This window comes from Chanos chanos, chromosome 9 (assembly GCF_902362185.1).
Source record: "Chanos chanos chromosome 9, fChaCha1.1, whole genome shotgun sequence".
Classification (NCBI taxonomy): Eukaryota; Metazoa; Chordata; class Actinopteri; order Gonorynchiformes; family Chanidae; genus Chanos; species Chanos chanos.
This window is the reverse complement of record NC_044503.1, coordinates 34860267-34874772: the sequence shown is the minus strand read 5'-3', so window position 1 is coordinate 34874772 and position 14506 is coordinate 34860267. Positions and strand designations below refer to the sequence as shown.

The window sequence follows — 14506 nt, the reverse complement described above, 5'->3', positions numbered from 1 at the left end:
AGAGAATGATAGCGATAGAAAGTATAGCAATTTGATAGGCTAGATTAAGACGGAAAATCAACGGAAGATCTCTGGTGTGGGATCATTTCGATTTGGAAACCCCAAGTTCTAGACAATCCATTCTGAGCATTTAAACGCCAGAATCTTGCAAACCAGACTAGCGCATTTGATATTGATATTCCCTGACGTCGGACAGAGAGCGAAACGTTCAATCAGCTACAAATTAAAAGAACGTGTGGTTATAATAAATGCTACACACTTCAGTAAAGAGAAATAATACTATTACGAAATGACATTGGTAATCGTTTACTCGATTTCCGCGACTGGTGTTGCTAATTGTGCGAATCGATAGTTTTATTGTTAATCAAAGCGGATTAACCGGAACAGGTGGAAATTAATGAGAGATTTAAAGGTGGGGTTTGGGCTTCCTCTGTTTCCAGCTCTCCAGCCGCCACTACTGATGTTCCCCAATGAAAGCACATCTAAGGGGCCTATAGGCTACTTCATAATCTTCAAAGTACACTCAAACTCACAAAACCAATGTGGTTATATATCCCAGTAAACATAGCAGCTTTTTGTCTATAGATTATCTTCCTAAATGTCATGTTTTAAACCTGAAAATGAAGTACCAAGCAACTGAAATAGCCTCACAGATGGTAATAAACACAACACAATAGAACAAAAGAAATATTTATTGAAACGCATTGTTCATTACAGTCCCAATTTGCTGTCTCTGACTATCTTAAAGCTCTTGTTTCTTTGTTTGTGGTATGGTGATTTCTCTGAAATATGTATTGATCACATGTATTGATAGCCTGGCATAATCCACCAGAACAATAAGCAGTTTAGAATTTGTCAACGCTTGTCCGAATTGCTGTTTCGCAGAACAGCATTATCGACTTGTGACGATCGCAAAAGTGGCCAGTAGGTGTCACCGTGAGGACGAGTGTCGGATTGTCCCACCCCGACATTTTTACATTGCATTATTAATAGTAGGCCTTGCATTAAAAAAATCATAGCCAAATGAAAATGACATCACAGACTGACACAAATTGCGCAACAGAAACCCGCAATTTTTTTTCCCCGAGTTTAGCCTAATTAGTCAATACACGGTGCAGAGTAATCAAATCTATTCAGACCAAATTTTCCCCAGCCCCGTCTCAATTGGTCACCCACAGTCAATTAAACCAGCAGCGACGGGCCTACATGAAAATGGTCTGACCTTAAACACACTGGTGGTTTCGTCCAGGTGAAGAGAGTAAGAAGATTCCCCAATATTTTCCCTTAACTCCTCTCAGAAGTGGGGTGCCAGGACAGACTTAATAACAGCAGCGCATTTAGACCTGAGCATTTTAAATTCTCCAAATAGCTCGTCCAGTCCAAAGCTCCCTGCATTTGTGGTCATCACTGATCATGCTTCCCTCACCATAAGCTGTCGGTTTTGTAAATGACGCTAGGTAGACATTTGAACTTGAGCGTTATCATGGCAGCATGATCTTTCAAATCCCTGATCTTTTGTAGTACTTGCAACAGGCCTTCGAGGGATCTTGTGGAACAATTGTAGTACATGTTTTTGAATCAGTGTCTTGCTTTGCTAAAATAAAGAACAAAAAAAACGCGAGAAGATCGCAGCAACACTGCCTGTCATGATGACTGATTTGATGGAGTAGGCCTACGTGTTTGTTTTGGTGGTTGTGTTTTAAAATCAAAACATTCCAATCTTAATTCAAGTTATATTGAAGAACTTTTGATAAAAGTTTGACAGTAATCAGTGTTGAGTACTGTTGTGGGGGTAACACCACCTGGTGTAAAATTTATGATTTCAGGACTTCTTTTTTTATTGCCTAGTTTAAAACATTTATTAGATAAGTAATCCAAAAGTAATCAAATGTCGTAAGTTACATAACTTATGACATTTTTAACAGGGTAACTAGTAATCTGTAACCTATTACATTTCAAAAATAACCTTCCCAAAACTAGTAGTGAGTTACAGTGTACAAGTGTTTAGCTAATGTGAGGTAACTGGTACAGCTGTCAGTGTTTAAAAGAATACCACGATTTGCAAATAACCTGTTTGCTATCATAGAAATTATAGCTACTTACTGCGGAGTATGTCTAGCCATGATCTAACTACCAACTTAGGCTTTTAGTTGATCTTAACATCCAGTTATGATAATGGGAATATGTAATTAAAATTGAGATTGGACTAAAATGTGCGTAATTGGATGCTTAGATGTAACCATAGACATAGTCTTATTTTCGCATAGGGTCAATTGAAACTATCATGAAAAGAAAGGGAGAGATAGAGGATTTCTTTTTAAAGACGAACAAACAGGCAGATCAGGTGCAAACACCCCATGTAAGAGACCGGCCATTTCTCTTTGAAAGGGGCTCGACAACACAAATTGTCATGGCTTTTTTTGTTTTGTTTTGTTTTGTTTTTGTAACATAAATGATACCACATCAATTCAGAATCAGACTCAGATTTATTGGCCAAGTATGTTAACACACACAAGGAATCTGGTTCCCGCCGATGGTGTCTCTGTAGTACTACAGGCATGTACAGACAAAGACATGTTATTTACAGACCAGATGCAGACATTGTAACTGCACTCCTGCAAAGCATGTATATTTTAAATGCTTTGAGATCACGTATGGATTCTGAATGTGGAACTGACATATTTTAAGCTGAATAGTAATGACCTCACAGTGTGGTTGTTTATGTCAGCCTTAACCTCTGAACATAGTGAAGTCATAGATCAGTCAAAGCTTTTCACATATTAGACTTCAACAATACTGTGTCACTTCAGCCATCCAGAAATAACAAACCAGCTCCACCTCACAGTCAGACAGATCTCCCTTAGCTTGTTTTTCTGTCTGTACGGCAATGATCATGTTTTTTTTTCTTGCAAGAAAACAAGTATCAAATTTATTTAGGCTGCGAGCTCCAAACATTCATGACATCTTTTCACTTTACTTTAACTTCATCTTTTCCTTGTTTAGACTTTTCAGGTTCACTCCTTTCCTGCCAATACATAATAATTCATTTGGAAAATTCTCAACTCTTTTCTTTCAGATAATTCTCCAGATATTAAGTGTGGCCTCACATGAGAATGAAGAGCCAAAGAGCTCTTGGGGCCATCATATCTTAAAAAGAAGATTATTATGTTAACATTGCACATCTATTTTTTATGTGCAATGGTTCTGTTTCACAACTTTCAACTCATCAGTGCATGTGGTAAAGCTGAATATGAAGTGAATGGAGAATGTTGTCCTATGTGTGGTCCTGGTGAGTCAAACATTCATTCAAGTGGCTGTTCTTTCAAGTGGTGACAAAGGATTCAATTAAGATTCGTCACAGAATGCAGTCTATCTAAAAAGTTTCAAGTATGTGACTTAAAGTTTCACAGATAAGACTTGTTATTAAAACAAAATTTTTTGGTGAAGAATTACAACAATATCGATGAAATGAGAGCATAATGTTGATTTGTTTTCCTACAGGATATCATGTCAACAGGCATTGCTCTGAGGATACATCCACATCCTGTATACCCTGCTCTCCATTCTCTTTCATTGATTTACCCAATGGACTAAGTTACTGTTTCCCATGTACAGTCTGTGATTCCAGTGAGTGTGTCCTTTATTTTAACCACATGAGTCTCTCTGATACAAGTTCCAGACCAGTTCACTGTTATATTTACACAATTCCTTTTTTCTTTGTAGGTCAAGGGTTAAGAACAAAGACAGAGTGTACATTGACTGCGGACACCATCTGTGAACCTCGTGTAGGATTTTACTGTATTGACCAACACAAACACAGTTGTAGAGCAGCTGCTGAACATTCAAAATGTAATCCTGGACAATACATCAGACAAAAAGGTCAGTGTGTGTTAATCAAACATGTTTTAGGGACCAAATGAAATGTTCATGTCATATCTCACAAATAGTCAAAAAAGGAAAACAGAATGTAAATAAATCAATAAAACATCATTTTAATATGTGAACAAAGCATCATTCCCTATTTTTGTATCGGAGTCTGTAAACTTCGGTCTTTAACAGATATAGTTCTATCAGCTGTATTTGTCCTCTGTTGATGATAAATTGTAACTTTTTTTAATTTGTTTTTGTAGGAGCAGCAGATACAGACACTGTGTGTGGTGACTGTGTTGGTGAAACTTACTCAGACGGCTCATTCTCATCCTGTCTGCCACATACACAGTGAGTTTACAGTATATTAGCGCTGTCTAACACTATTACAATCAGATTATTAAATGTAACATGTTAATCATTTAACACAAAAATCATCTGATTTTATTTCATCTGACAGGTGTGAGAGTTCCAAGGGTGTTGTAAGGCCAGGAACTCATTCATCAGATACTGAATGCGAAGAAAAACATACAGTTCCCATTATACCTATTGTTTTATCTAGTGTTTTGCCTGGTGTTTTAGTAATTGCAGGACTTCTTTATTGCTGGTACAAAAAAAGAAAATCCATGAACACAGGTTGGTTATTTGTAAATACAGAAATCGTATGATCAACACATTTACCATAAGCCTTTGAATAAGAATCACATTTTTTAGGCTTCATTGTTGGTTTTGGTTTATTATTTCTACCTATCAGGCATCTCTCAAAGATTTTAACGTACCTCCTAAAATTAAAAGCTTTACAAAATACGAAATGCAGATTATTAGGTGACCAATCTTGTTTCTCAGTTTTATTTCTCATTATTTTTAGGATTGTTTGACCACCGAGGAATCTTCCAGTTGATTCATGCAGGCTTCTCTCTTCTTGATGTTTTTGTAGGAAGAGAAGATATGAGGACAGATGATGATGTTGTGGAATCATTGAGAGCGATCCCAGAGGGAGGACACAGTGAAGATCAGCACCACAGTGCAGTGTAGTTGTGTTTATAATGTCAGGAGTAGATCTTCATGTTTATGTGCAACACACTCCCCCCACACATTTGCATATCGTAACCTGTCCTAAACATTCCCTTCTTCATGTGAATTGTAGTCACAGCAGATGACGATACATGGAGTGCCTGCATCACACTGGAGTAAAAACTGTTTACCATTGTCTTCATGAAAGCAGAATGTTGAAGTTGTGACAGACTGGGAGTTTAGAGGCACTGATTAAGATGATGTGGTTATCAGGAGTATGTACTGGGTATCTGTTACTTTAGTGACACATTTATCTGCTGTAAATTACTGACAGCAGATGCCAGTAAAGTTTTTTGTAAAAAATTGTGAGCAATGAACATTTGTAACTGTTACTGTCTGTATTGTACTGCATTTTCTGTATTGTACTGCATATTGTACTGCGTCTTCTCTGTAAATTGCATGTTTTTTTATGCAAACTGCTGTAAGGTACCTTTCTAATAAATTACAACAAAAAACAGTGCTAAATATTGTTTCTGTTCAGAATAGGTCAGTGAGCTCATCACAATTGCACATCGGTAACACTAGCGCTTGAGTCATTCTTTTATGGTTGTATCTTCACTTTAACTCAATGAACCAAGATCACAGTAAGGAGATGGACTCCAGAAGCAACAGACATGCGTCAGGACTGCACTGGGTCCACTGACTGGGAGTCTCTGAGAGGCCCTGAGGACAGCAACAACTCATTTGCTTGCACTGTATGTTCATATATCAACTTCTGTGAGCAGATTTGCTTCCCAACCAAAACCATCATTAGGTACAATAACCAAAAGCCCTGGTTCTCCAAACAGCTTTAGAGAACTTAGGTGGAGGTGAGGACATGTGGTACCCTGCATCCTCTGCCTACACCAAACACAGACCAGAATGGATGATGCGAACAGCCAGCTGGCTCATAGGCCAGGAACAGGTGCCTGTGTGTTCTGCACAATACCATAGGCAAGAAGCGGGCTAGTGGTTTAGTAGGATAGTGGGGGACCCATCACACCTGGCTCACTGCCTCATCAGAAAACTTCCATCCGGATGCAGGTTCTTTCCATCAGGACTAGGATCACCAGACACATGAACAGTCTTTTTCTTCAGCCGTTCATCCTAACTCCAACATCATCCCCCAAGTCCCCACCACGCATCGTCACCAATGCCCACCCTCCCCCCTGACAAACACACGCACTTCACACACACATTGTATGGGACAGTGCAACCCCCTACTATGGACCCAACCATCCTGCCAGGACAGTGCAATATGTTACAAAATGTAGTGTACGTTAGTACTTAACCTGTACAGATGTTCGTGTATTCTTGTATATATTCTTATTTATGGTTATTTTATTTTATTGTATTTTATTTTATTTTACTTTCTTTTATTCTGTTATTCTTGTGTGTGTATATATATATATATATATTCTTTTTTACGGTTATTTTATTTTAGGATGTTTTCTTTTTACTCCCACTTTTACTTAATCTTAGTCTTCTGATATCTTTTGTTTCACTGAGCTGTATCACCAAGTCAAATCCCTGTGTACATTGTGCATTTGGCAAATAAAGTGATTCTGATTCTGGTGTAATGTCTGAATGTTTGTACCAGCTCTTTTGGTCATAGGCTCACACATCACACACAACAAACAATTATCATGTTTCCATAAAATTTGCTCTATCCAAACAAGCAACAGTTGTGAAACACATGCTATTTTACTTTCTGCTAGCCTCAGAAAGAAAAAAAGATTTATGAAATGATGAGGAAATGTCTTGTTCCCAAACAGTCTATTTGGTCTAATTTGAAACAGTCGTTTCATGTGACAGTCTCACGAGCATTACAAACAAAACACAGACTCTTTGATCAGTCTCTACAGAAAGCAGATACTGGCACAGGACTATGCAAGTCACACATTTCAGTGACATTATGACACTGTAGTAATCCAACATTAACAATCTGTCATACAGACCCAGTTACAGAGCGATTTCTCTAAAAGAGGAATAAATCTGACAACTGTCGCTTACACATGTCTGTTTAATACTGCTTACTGTTCATCCAAAAACATTTCATACCCTCCAGAGAGTAATCATGACATAATAAAATGAGGGATTAGGAATTTATTAATAAATAAATGTCCACAATTTACACACACACACTGAATTTGTTCTCTGCATTTAACACACCAGTAGTGCAGGAGCCGTGGACAGCATTCCTTGCACCCAGGGAGCACTGGGGTTAAGTGCCTTACTCAAGGGCACACAGCTGTTGATGTAGGCCCTGGGAATCAAACCAGCAACCCTTCAGTCACAAGCTCAGTTCACTAACCTTTAGAACATGTCTGAATATGGAGAGATTACAGATCAATTTTTTTTTTCACAATAATGCTGCTTCATTCATTTCAATGTGGATCAGTGCATGTAAAACTGGAGAGGGACTTGATCCTGTGTGTTGTCCTGGGGGTGTATTTCAGGAAGCGGGTTTAGTGAAAACTCTGAGATGAAGGAAACTCTGGGTTTCAGAAAGCGAGGTAACTCAAACTCTGGCTCAGTTACCGTGGTAACTGACTCTGTGAACCTAACCTGCTCGCTGGCAGGTTTTCTTTAACAAACCCTGAGTTTCTCCCTAACTCCTTCCTCCGGCTGAACCTGAAGCATCTGTCAAACATGGCGTCTCCTTTCGTCACTGACCTGATCGGTGTTGAAGACAAATTAATTTGCATAGCCTTATGTCGGGAGAGGTTTTTGAGACCCAGATTAGATGTATTATCATTCCCTGATGTCTACGCAATCGAGCGTTACTGTTTTTCATCACAATCTATCATTTATCTGAACAACTCCGGCCTACATCTCTAATATTAGACACCGTGGACTTCTTGCCCTCAGATCGGAGCAAATTCTTTGCTCTTCATTTTTTTTCCGGACGGAATTTTCTTTTATAACACTAGCGACGCCGAGTATATCGGGAAAGCAACTGTTTGTAGAGATGTAAAAAAGTGTCCCTTGCACTTAAACAGCTACTGCACATTTTCCTAGTGTCAGACCTCTAAGGACCATCAAAGAGCAATTACACAGGATTGCAGGTGACTGATGTAGAATCATTCAGTTAAAGGTAATGATATCTTAAATTATATCGTGTTCATGACATTCTGCTGCGACCTCAGACTGGGATCAGTCGTTAGTTTTTATGTTGCAGCGTTTCCCAGTGTCATGGGCTGCATCGATGGCACACAGATCCCTATCACTGCTCCTTCAGTTAATGAAGTAGACTATGTGAATAGGAAGTCTTTCCACAGCATTAATGATTCTGGCTGGCTTGCCGGCCTGCGCCATCAGGCCGCTCCAGCTCGTGCAGAACGCCGCTGCACGCCTGGTATTCAACCTCCCTAAACACTCTCATGTCACTCCACTGCTTACTGCACTCCACTGGCTTCCGGTAGCAGCCCGCATCCAGTTCAAGACACTGGTGCTGGCCTACCAGGCCACAAGAGGCTCCGCCCCATCATACCTTCAGGCTCTTATTACTCCATACACCCCAACTAGGACCCTCCGCTCCATGACGTCTGGGCAACTGACGGTCCCCTCACTTCGGGAACCCGGCAGCCGCTCCTCCCGACCACGCCTCTTCTCCGCCATTACCCCGAGATGGTGGAACGACCTCCCCCATGCAGTCAAGACCGCGGAATCTCTTACCATCTTCCACAGGAAACTGAAAACCCACCTCTTTAGAACCCACCTGTCCCCCAATGCCTAACCTCCCTTTCCTAAAAAAAAAACAAAAAAAAAAACTTTGTCTTGTATCTGTGTTTGTCAAGTATTCCAGGGACGCAATACGAAGGGGCAATTTTACGCTCGGTCTTATCGTGATCTCTGCTCACAAGGGATTAGAAATCTGAGTCTGACTGATGCACTGATTGTAAGTCGCTTTGGTAAAAAGCGTCTGCCAAATAACTAAATTGTAAATTGTAATTAATGTGCAGGTACACTGACTATTGTCTTACAATAACAAAGACTATACATCACAATATACTGCAACTAATATATCTCAATCTCTGCTCTGTCAAGATCATATGTGATGCAGTGCACTTTATAACAAATGTTGAAGCCAGTGGCCCAGCTCTGTGCATGATGTACGAATGTATCATTAGTGTACCCTGAGCAACATATTTGCACATGGTAAGTAAAGCTTTTCACAAATATCATTCCCTTGTCTCTCTCTTTTAAGAGAGTTTGATGGCCACCTGCTTGGTGACAGAGAGTACCCACGCCAGCCCTCTCTGTTGAGCCCTTACCCTGACCCTGAGCTGGGCCCCCAACAACGTTCCAGTGTGGCCCACTGCAGGACTAGAGCCTGGGTTGAGATGACAATAGGCATGCTCAAAGCCCGGCTCCAGTGTCTGCGTAAACTCAGGGTAACCCCAGAGACGGCGTGTGACATTATTTTCCCATGTGTTGTTCTCCATAATAATATTGCCACAATTAGAGGAGAGCAGCACCCTGCCGCATAAATGAATGACCCTGAGGAAGACAGTCCCATCCACCCTGCAGATGTCCTGGATGGAGGAGCTGTCCGAGACATAATTTGCCAAAATCATTTCACAGATTAAGATACCACCACCCCCAGCAGTCAAATACAGTAAAATCAGTCACATTTCATTTGGTCTTCTTTATTTACAACAAATGCAACAATTACTATATTTAGATTGTTCGAACAATTAACAATTCACCTGTGACCATGCACCCACCTCTAACTGGTGTTCCAGTACTTCAATTTCAAGATAGGCCTTTCTAATCTGTCACTCCAAGTACACAATTTCTAAGTCAGTTTTAGCCATTTTCTTCAGGAAATGCATTTTATACAATTCCTTTATCTGTTACTGAGAAAACATAAAGATGACATTAAATTCTACAGATCTACATGCAGAATTAACCTGGCATTTATTGAACATCTCACTGTGTCAGTCTGTGCTGTGGAGGTTGATGGACTCCCCTCCTGGTAATGCCCAGTCATGCTCTGTTAAAAAGGATAAGAACGTGTCATCCCTTCAATGTGCATTTTAAACTCAAAATTCCACACAAGAATGTAAAAATATTTTAATAGGGAGAGAAATAGCAGTAGCTACCATACATAATACTAAGATGGAAACCTCTGTAGGCCTTTCTGAATCCCTCTCTGTGGCAGCAGACAACGTGTCTTCATCATCATCCCGTGATGAAGAGCATTCTGTTTCAGTATACTTTAAACTACTATATTTGGCAAAATCTCTGGAGTATTGAGTACTTTCAACTGCAGGGAGACCTGTTGTGGCAGGAGGCTCAACAAGGCTGATGAGACCATCAATGGCTGTTGGGAGAAATTAAAAACCCAAAAAAGGAATATAGATAGATAGATAGATAGATAGATAGATAGATAGATAGATAGATAGATAGATAGATAGATAGATAGATAGATAGATAGATAGTCTGTTTTGCGGGCCTCTTCTCCTCTTTTTGTTAGCTGAATAGAACTCAAATGTTGATCTGCTAAGCAGGATATTAGGTGAGAGGACATTTGTGTGTCTAAAAACAGTATTCTGTTGGGGGTTAAAGCTACTCCAAGTTGAAATAGCCATTGAATGATATTTACTTTGTTTAATATGTCAAATATGATTAAAAGCAAAATGAGGTACAATCGTGAGCCTATAGGCCTAAGTAAGATGTGCCTCACCTGTTTGAACTATGTTTTTACATTTCATTTTCAGCGGCTGCCAAGTGTGCTTTGTGCCCGTGGGATTGCTCTTAAGAGAAAATAGAATTTTATTCAATTATATTCCACCACTTCCACCCATAAAAGTGTGGTTAAATGCTAAATGAATAGATTACTGCATTCAAACTTATGCATTGACTCGGGCAGCAATTCTCTCCCATGTCAATTCTCCCCAATTGTGTTGCCCCCCCCCCCCCCCCTTTTGTTTTTTGGAAAATGTGCTCATACTCGCCATAAACACGTATAAGAATTTCTAACTGCAGCGGGGTGAAGTAAAACGACTTTCGTTTTCGCCGGTTGCCATGGTGAATCGTAGTATCAGCGCTCCATTGATGATGGCTTTTTATAATTGTCATGCATGCGCTTAACTCAGTGTTAACATACTCAGAGTTGACTGGACTAACTCAGATCAGCTTTTCTGGAACCAAAAACTCAGGGTTTCCCATCTCAGGGTTCATCAGCTCAGAGTTCAGGATTAAACTCAGACTTTGTTAAACCCGCTTTCTGAAATACCCCCCTGGAGTAGTAATATTCTGACTTCATCCCAAACATGTTTGTAAAAGTTAGCTGTTATTCCATCAGGATCCGGTGAGTAGTCAGACGCAATCTTTTTGACAGTGCAATCAAATTTATCAATTCTCAAATCTCCCTGACAGTTTTATCAATTACAGATATCATATGGTGAATTTTTCCAAAAAATAACATTTTCTACAGAATATGATGATGTAAACAGGTAGCCATAAAAATCCAGAACTTCTTTGTTATGTGTTTTGATTCTGTGGATTCTTTCCCATTTATGATGAGACTACAAATCGCATTTTTTGCTAAAGGTTATTGAATATTTACTGATAGTGAATTTTAACTATTCCCATTTCTTTATGATTTTTTGTTAGTTATAAATTCATTGCACAGTGGTCACTTAAGGGGTTATTTGAAATATTGGTTTCTGTGACACGCTTTAAGACTGAACTTGATGCTAACCAGTAATCAATCCTCAATTTGGCTTTTCCTTTAGGTTTAAACCAAGTAAACTGCCTCTAGTCCCTGTTTAAAGATCTCCATATATCTATCAATCTATTAAAAAACACCCAATAGTTTTGCCCTTTACTTTTAGAGTTTTTGAGTCCCCTTGTATTAAAAGAAGAGAAAGAAATCAGTTCTCAGCTGAAACACAGAACACACAAAGAACACTGAGAACTGGATAAAAAGAAATAAGAAAACACTGAAATAAGAAAACCTTTTTAAGAAATGTTTTAAGGAAGTGGAGTAGAAAGTCCCATAATTAGAAATTTTCCACTGTGTGTGCTCAGTTCAAGTTTAATGTTTAGCCCAAACCCGCAGACACTTCGAGGATGCGCTGGCTGTCGATGAAGCCGTATGGTCCCCCAAAGCCCGCTGCCTTGCCTTCTTTTCTTGCCTGCTCGATCTTTGGCCACAGCGCCTGTCTGGACAGCCAGTCCTTTTCCGTCAGATCTTCTGCAAAGCGAACAACTTTTTTACAGACTGGCGAAGTTTTCGTTCGCTTCCAGGTATTATCCCTTGCCACTCGTTTAGCAAAAAGAATTATAATTTGCCCATGCCTGTTTTTTTTTTTTATCACCCTTAGGATTGTGTACAAAAATCAACCGTGTCTTCCATCTTTGCCGCCAGGTCAGGTGCGATTTTACAGAGGAGCTCCACAACCTCCGCTCTGACATATTGGTTGACTTTTTCTTTTTTACCTTTTATACGAAGACACCAGTTTCTTTTGTATCTTTCTTGGTTCAATATGCGATCCTTCATGTCATCGTTTTCCTTTCTGGGCGTTTCCGACTTTGACTTTCATCTTACATTCTTTTAGTTCCTCTAAGTTTAACTGCACCATTTTAGCTATCGCGCCTAGCAGGGTGCTATGGTGCTCATCTGACTGCTCATTTTCTCTATGCGGTCGTGTTGGAAAAATATTACTCTCCTTTAAGATAACCACTGTAGTAACCATGATAAACAATGTAACAATAATGTATTCATTATTATAGGGGTGAATCAATGTAATCGTTTATATTAACAGCTATATAACTATACAATCCTTTGTATTGTAAGAAACATCAAGTTCTCTTTGTTCAGAAAGAAAAGGCCTGTGTGGCCCTATAGAAGACAGCATGAGAGATAAGGTCGGCGCCTCTGCCAGAGTGTTGAGGTCAGTCATAATATATTGGAAAAGAACCGCGCCTCTGCCAGAGTGTTGTGGTCAGTTATAATCTATGGAGAAGGTGAAATATTCCTGATTTGTGATATATCTTGCTCCACCGCTTAGCAGGGCAGTAAATATTGGTGACGACGTATGGTAAACGTAAAGGGGCTAGACAATAATGACGTAATCTAAACCAGCGATGAGAGGGGCCTGTGAAGATGGGCTGGCAGAGGTGTCCCACATACAAAGAGACAAAGTAATGTGTATCTTTTTTGAGAAAACGTGTATAAAGGCCGGTGCTTTGTGAGAGCTTTGTCAGTCACTCCCCGGGACCTGACTCAGTTTGTTGTATGCCTTTTGAACTATACAATAAACTTACACTGCATCTGACTCATTGTTAGACTCCTATTGTTTTGTCTCAGAACAGGTATCGTGTGGCATTGGGACTCAGTCTCATTTGGCCCAGGCTGAGAATTTCACCCACAGTCGTCCAAACGTTTTCCCACTGAGTCGATAGCTTTCGTTATACTTTCCAATTATGTGTTTGTAGCTTCCTCTGAGGACGTACCTTTTGCTTTCTTCCCCATGTGGACTTTTTATGGAGTGTTTAATGGTGTCGCGTTACCTCTATTCCGTTTGCTGGAGCTAGAAATTTCCATGGGTGTAGCATAACTATGCTCTTCCGTGTTTTCAGTGCGTTTGAACGGGAGGGTTTTGTGTGCTGAAAGCTGTTGTTTTTTATTATGTATTAAGCTAAGTTCTGTGGGGGATGTCGTAAAAGTGGATTTTTTTTTTTTTATCTTCAGTAGCTATTACATCGGGTCTCCGTTTGCAGAGCTCACGAGGTGCGAGTCTGCTCCGCAAGCCATCCAACCGGAACTCAGGTTCAAAAGTTTCACAAGCTTTGTTCGCCCATCCCTATCTTGGATTCTGAGTACTGGAATGAGGTCAGACCCAAAATTCCTCATTGGACGCACCGATTATTATTAGATTCTTCAGTACTCCAATGAGCGTAGAGTACGCGTGACATTACGAAAAGGAAGGCTACAGCCAGCCTGTGATTGGCTGTATTCTATCGCTATTATATCTTTGGAAAAGGATAAAGCTGCAAGACGTAGCATTGAAGTCTGTTGAAACTTGTAGACTGCTGCTGAGACGTAAGCTCGCCGCCTGTAACTTAAAGGTAAGCCATGCGTGTTATTCACTTTATGATGCCAGCCTTGGCTTTCATGATTACGCAAAATATTGGATGATTTTTGGGTCTGTCTGCATTTATTCAGTAAGAGAAGAGTATATCGTCTGTTTCAAATGACGCGCACAGTGCAGTGTGTGTGAGAGAGAGAGACAAACGTGGCTTGTACGTAGGCTGTATTTTGTGCTGTGTGTGTGTGTGTGTGTGTGAGTGTGAGAGAGAGAGTGAGAGTGAGAGAGGAGACTGCAGCATGTTTTGAAATTGGAACTGGGGTTGTTGACGGCAAATTCATTATGAAGCATTTACATTAGACTGAGTTCTCGAACGGCAGCTTGTGCCCCCATGTTATTATTCTGAAAAAGTGAATCAAACGCGACTCCCGCGAAGGATATGAATAACGGCAAACAGTGAGTGGAGTGAACTATTAGCTACGGTTACATGCACACTTTTCATACGGAATGAAATCTTTCCGACTGATGATTCCGAACGTACT

At 40.0% G+C, this 14506-nt stretch overlaps 1 protein-coding gene across 1 annotated transcript; it reads left to right on the top strand.

Annotated features, from left to right (window-relative positions):
• Positions 1-3198: 3198 nt before the first annotated feature.
• On the top strand, positions 3199-4819 carry LOC115821690 (tumor necrosis factor receptor superfamily member 14-like). Its single transcript, XM_030785494.1, has 6 exons — positions 3199-3289; positions 3502-3627; positions 3724-3879; positions 4131-4218; positions 4328-4400; positions 4805-4819. The coding sequence occupies exons 1-6, from the start codon at positions 3199-3201 to the stop codon at positions 4817-4819; spliced, it is 549 nt and encodes a 182-aa protein (XP_030641354.1).
• The last annotated feature ends 9687 nt before the right edge of the window (positions 4820-14506 follow it).

Coding starts and splice junctions, on each gene's coding strand:
- LOC115821690 (XM_030785494.1), top strand. CDS start 3,199: ATGGTTCTGTTTCACAACTTTCAACTCATCAGTGCATGTGGTAAAGCT. Junction 3,628..3,723: donor ATGTACAGTCTGTGATTCCA/GTGAGTGTGTCC, acceptor TTTTCTTTGTAG/GTCAAGGGTTAAGAACAAAG. Junction 3,880..4,130: donor ACAATACATCAGACAAAAAG/GTCAGTGTGTGT, acceptor TTGTTTTTGTAG/GAGCAGCAGATACAGACACT.